This window comes from Triticum aestivum, chromosome 4D (assembly GCF_018294505.1).
Source record: "Triticum aestivum cultivar Chinese Spring chromosome 4D, IWGSC CS RefSeq v2.1, whole genome shotgun sequence".
In the NCBI taxonomy this organism is placed as follows: domain Eukaryota; kingdom Viridiplantae; phylum Streptophyta; class Magnoliopsida; order Poales; family Poaceae; genus Triticum; species Triticum aestivum.
In genome coordinates, this window is record NC_057805.1 from 327,583,185 (window position 1) to 327,586,709 (window position 3,525).

The window sequence follows — 3,525 nt, forward strand, 5'->3', positions numbered from 1 at the left end:
AAATTCACAAAAAATACATTAATATTCTTTTTAAAATGCTTTAATGGGATGTGGATTTCGATACTGTCATGCAGGACCCATGACCCTACCATACCCTTACATGTGGGGTCCACTTCTAAGAAAGACTTTGGAGCTCTTCTATGCCTCTATTCCTAGGGAGCTTAATAATTTAGGATTACCTCGGGCACGTGGACGAGAGCAAAGCTGCGAGGCGCCGTACGCTAAAGCAAGTATAGGCACGTCCGTTGTGGTCGTTTCCAAGAAAGATTTCAGGCTTACTTCATTTAAATGTCCTCCGTACGCTGAGAAAGTTTACAAGTTCATTCATTTCACTGTCCTTTGCGGACAGAGAAAGGTTACAACTTACAAGTGGGGCATCCTTTGCCTTGGGAAAAATTGACACACAACCGAATAAAGTCTACTAAGCAGCAAGTACCTTTTACACACAGGAGATCGAGGCTCCTAGCATGGAGAAAATCCAGATTAGTGCTTTTGTAATATCACATTTTACAAGACCCCCATGTGCTACAAATCCTATCACGCTACCTACTTTTATTGCCTTCTCTCTGCATGCATCACCCCAACCCACGAAACAACAACGACATGTGAGTAGTACGTGTTAGCAACTTAGCACTTAGCAGACAGTTAGTCACAGCGAGGCACTGCATGCATGGATCACAACCTCGCCCCGGTGCTGGAGAGCAGCAGCCCGCACGGCTGAGACGAGCCACTGAACTGCAGCATGTCGAAAGGGTCCCTCGTCGCGTCGAAGCCATCGGTGATCCAGGGCTCGCTATGGTGGCGGCGGTGGTGCTGGTGCAGAACATCCTCCAGGCCCAGGGCGGCATCGTGGAGGGGCAGCAGGCCATGGTCCTGTGGCTGTGGGTTCGCCTCGCCTGATCAGACACAAGAAACAAAAGTAAGAGTGAGATGATGGGGGGCTACGGCCTTAGGACGGAACCAACCAACAAACACCTGGTGGGAGAAGACTGACCACCTTGAGGAGGAAGGCCCGGCATCTGCGTGCTCGCTGGACCCGGCGGCACCGGCGCTGTCGGCGACTGGTCGGCGCTCTGCGACTGCACCTTGAATTCCACGATGCGGCTCGGGAACTTGTAGGCGTCCTGCTGCAGCTTCACCACCAGCGCCTGCATGCAACGCGATGCTGTTATGTTTACGAACGATCCACATATTGTTCATGAGAGACACAGACCGAAATGAAGTGCAGTACCTTCTGCGTTGCGGTGAGGGCATTCACGGAGAAGCAGTTACTCCCGACCACGACCCCGATGATTTCATGGATGCAGTTGAAGAGCAGGATGATCCCGTGCCCGCTGCAGTAGGAGTAGAGCTTGTCGTCCAGGACGCACTCCCGGGCATGCTCCACGGTTGACTCCCACATTTTGTTCGACATCCCACTGCCGAGCAACTGAAAATGGCACACGTGATGAGAATATATAGTTTGTAGAGTACGTGAAACTCTGTAGAAAGAGGCAGGCCAGGTTCTTACGCCGCGCAGTCCATATTGGTCCATCACCAAGTTCCTGAGGAAGTCCTGAACGGTGTGGATGCCAAAGTCAGCGAGCTTCTTGTGGAAAACACCGTCTTTCCCAATCTTCTCCAAACGCCATACGTCGTCAGCCAACGCAGGAGGGTGATGCTTCTTGTAAACTGAAGAATAAAAAGTTCAACCAGTCAGTTAGACTACAAGGAAAAAAAAAACATTGCGTTTGGTTAAAATATGTACTGTATTAATAATCACAAACCTTCACCACGGTGATCCTTCACCAGGAAGGGGTTGCTGACAGCCTCCTGCACCCTCTCTTCGATGGAGCTGGCGCGAGACATCCTCGCGCCGAGCCTGAACTTCCTGCTCCTGATCCAGCTGGAGTTGTCCGTGAAGGAGATGTCGCGGACAGAGGCCACGCCTTTCTCGAGCACAATGACCACCTCACCGGACAGCAGCGGCCTCTTGCCTTCTCTCTCGAAGACTATGCTCTCGCTGAACTCCTTCTCGGTGTGCTCAAGGCGCTCGTCAGCGTTGAAGTCGCCGTCCAGGACGAGGAGCTCCACCTTCATGGAGGACAAGGGGCCTGAGGTGATCAGCTGGTTGTTGACGGCGTCGGTGAGAACAATTCGAAGTGGCTGCTTGTTCTCTGCCTCTACCCTGTTGCCCGTGAAAAGGGTCTGAGGCAGGTTGCCCTGGAACTGCAGCTTGTATCTTTTACTGCTCGTCTTTAACTGAAGTGGAAGCCTGAGTAATGCAGAGCAGAAATTTAGTCAGAAAAACAGGAAGGAACCTAGTATAACGTAACACTTTCGGCCAAGGTAGAATTAGCAGCCCTATAATAAAGTTAAAAAAGGAACTACTACACTGGCTAATGTTTGTAACAACCATAGGCTGGCAATTTAAAGGGTTTTCAACAGCATTACGAGTAGTACATTCAGGTCCATATTGTTTGTTACGACTTCAAAATTGCAAATTCAGCAGTGAAAATGATCTTCAGAGTTATATCTGCTTCATAATATTGTCGCTAGTAGTGCTTAGTAGTAACCTTGGATAGCATGTAAATGAAGCATGTACCTGTTCACAGAAGATTGAATCACTAAACACAGGAGTAGTATTTAGGCACTAACCTGTGAGCCGAATCGATGTGGCGGATAAGAACATTGTGCACTTCTTCCTGCACCTGAATCCGCAACAGAGTCAGCGCATTGCTGCCGAAGAAGCGAGTTCTGCAGAGTAAACAAACATGAAGAGAAATGTGCTTACAACTCGGCGCAGAAAGGGCTCCAGCTTGGGCAGATGCTTCTGCATGTACTGCGCGCCAATGGCCTCCTGCATCGAGCTACTACTGCACAGAGCAAAAGGTGCCAAGCATCGTCAGAACCAAGCAAACTCAAAGCCTGAAACCATTCTGTAGAGAAGCAAGAATGCACTCACTTGAGAAGCGTTCGCCGGCGCTTGGCGTCCGGGGAGGCGAGCTCCTCCTCGTCGCCGTCCACCACCTCCTCCTCCACGATGTCCAGCACCCTCTTCAAATCCATCACGGACTTGACTTGCCTAAGCTCACTTCACTAGCTAGCTTCACCTGAGGTGAGTGAGGTACGTGGGCGGCGTAGGAGTCTGAGCTGGCTGTGCAAGTGATGACCACGTACGTACGTGGGCTATAAATAGCGGCGGCAAGGAGCAGAGGAAGCAGCGCCGTAGCTTCTCTCCCCCTCCCCGCAGGGTGGTGGCGGGTCGGTCTCGTCAAGGACACGCTCCCCTCGCCGGCAAGCCAAAAGACCGTAAAGCCTCATCAGAATCCCTAGAAATGCCAAGATTCGGCTCGGGCACGCCCACCCACCCGGGGCTTTGGGCCTTTTCCTCCCCGCCCCTCCTCCCTCCCCTCCTCCTCTCTTTCAGTGCCCGTCGACAAAAAGGGCGCGGAATTTTGTCAGAAAGCGGCAAAGCGGCGAGGCGAGCCGTGCATGCATGGAGATCATGGAGATGATGATGATGGTGGTGGAGCTGGAGATGGG

At 51.7% G+C, this 3,525-nt stretch overlaps 1 protein-coding gene across 3 annotated transcripts; it reads right to left on the bottom strand.

Moving 5' to 3' along the window:
- Window positions 1–303: 303 nt before the first annotated feature.
- LOC123099974 (calmodulin-binding protein 60 D) lies at window positions 304–3,286 on the bottom strand. 3 transcript variants are annotated; one of them, XM_044521983.1, is made up of 8 exons: window positions 2,945–3,286; window positions 2,774–2,855; window positions 2,638–2,690; window positions 1,767–2,254; window positions 1,511–1,671; window positions 1,232–1,429; window positions 995–1,148; window positions 304–896 (listed from the first exon to the last, which is right to left on the bottom strand). In XM_044521983.1, exons 1-8 carry the CDS (start codon window positions 3,046–3,048, stop codon window positions 676–678), a joined length of 1,461 nt encoding a protein of 486 aa, XP_044377918.1. In that variant the 5' UTR covers window positions 3,049–3,286; the 3' UTR covers window positions 304–675. The 3 variants fall into 3 exon arrangements, with proteins under 3 accessions (XP_044377918.1, XP_044377920.1, XP_044377919.1); XM_044521985.1 differs by having other exon boundaries at window positions 976–1,148; XM_044521984.1 differs by having other exon boundaries at window positions 998–1,148; window positions 2,945–3,281.
- Window positions 3,287–3,525: the final 239 nt, after the last annotated feature.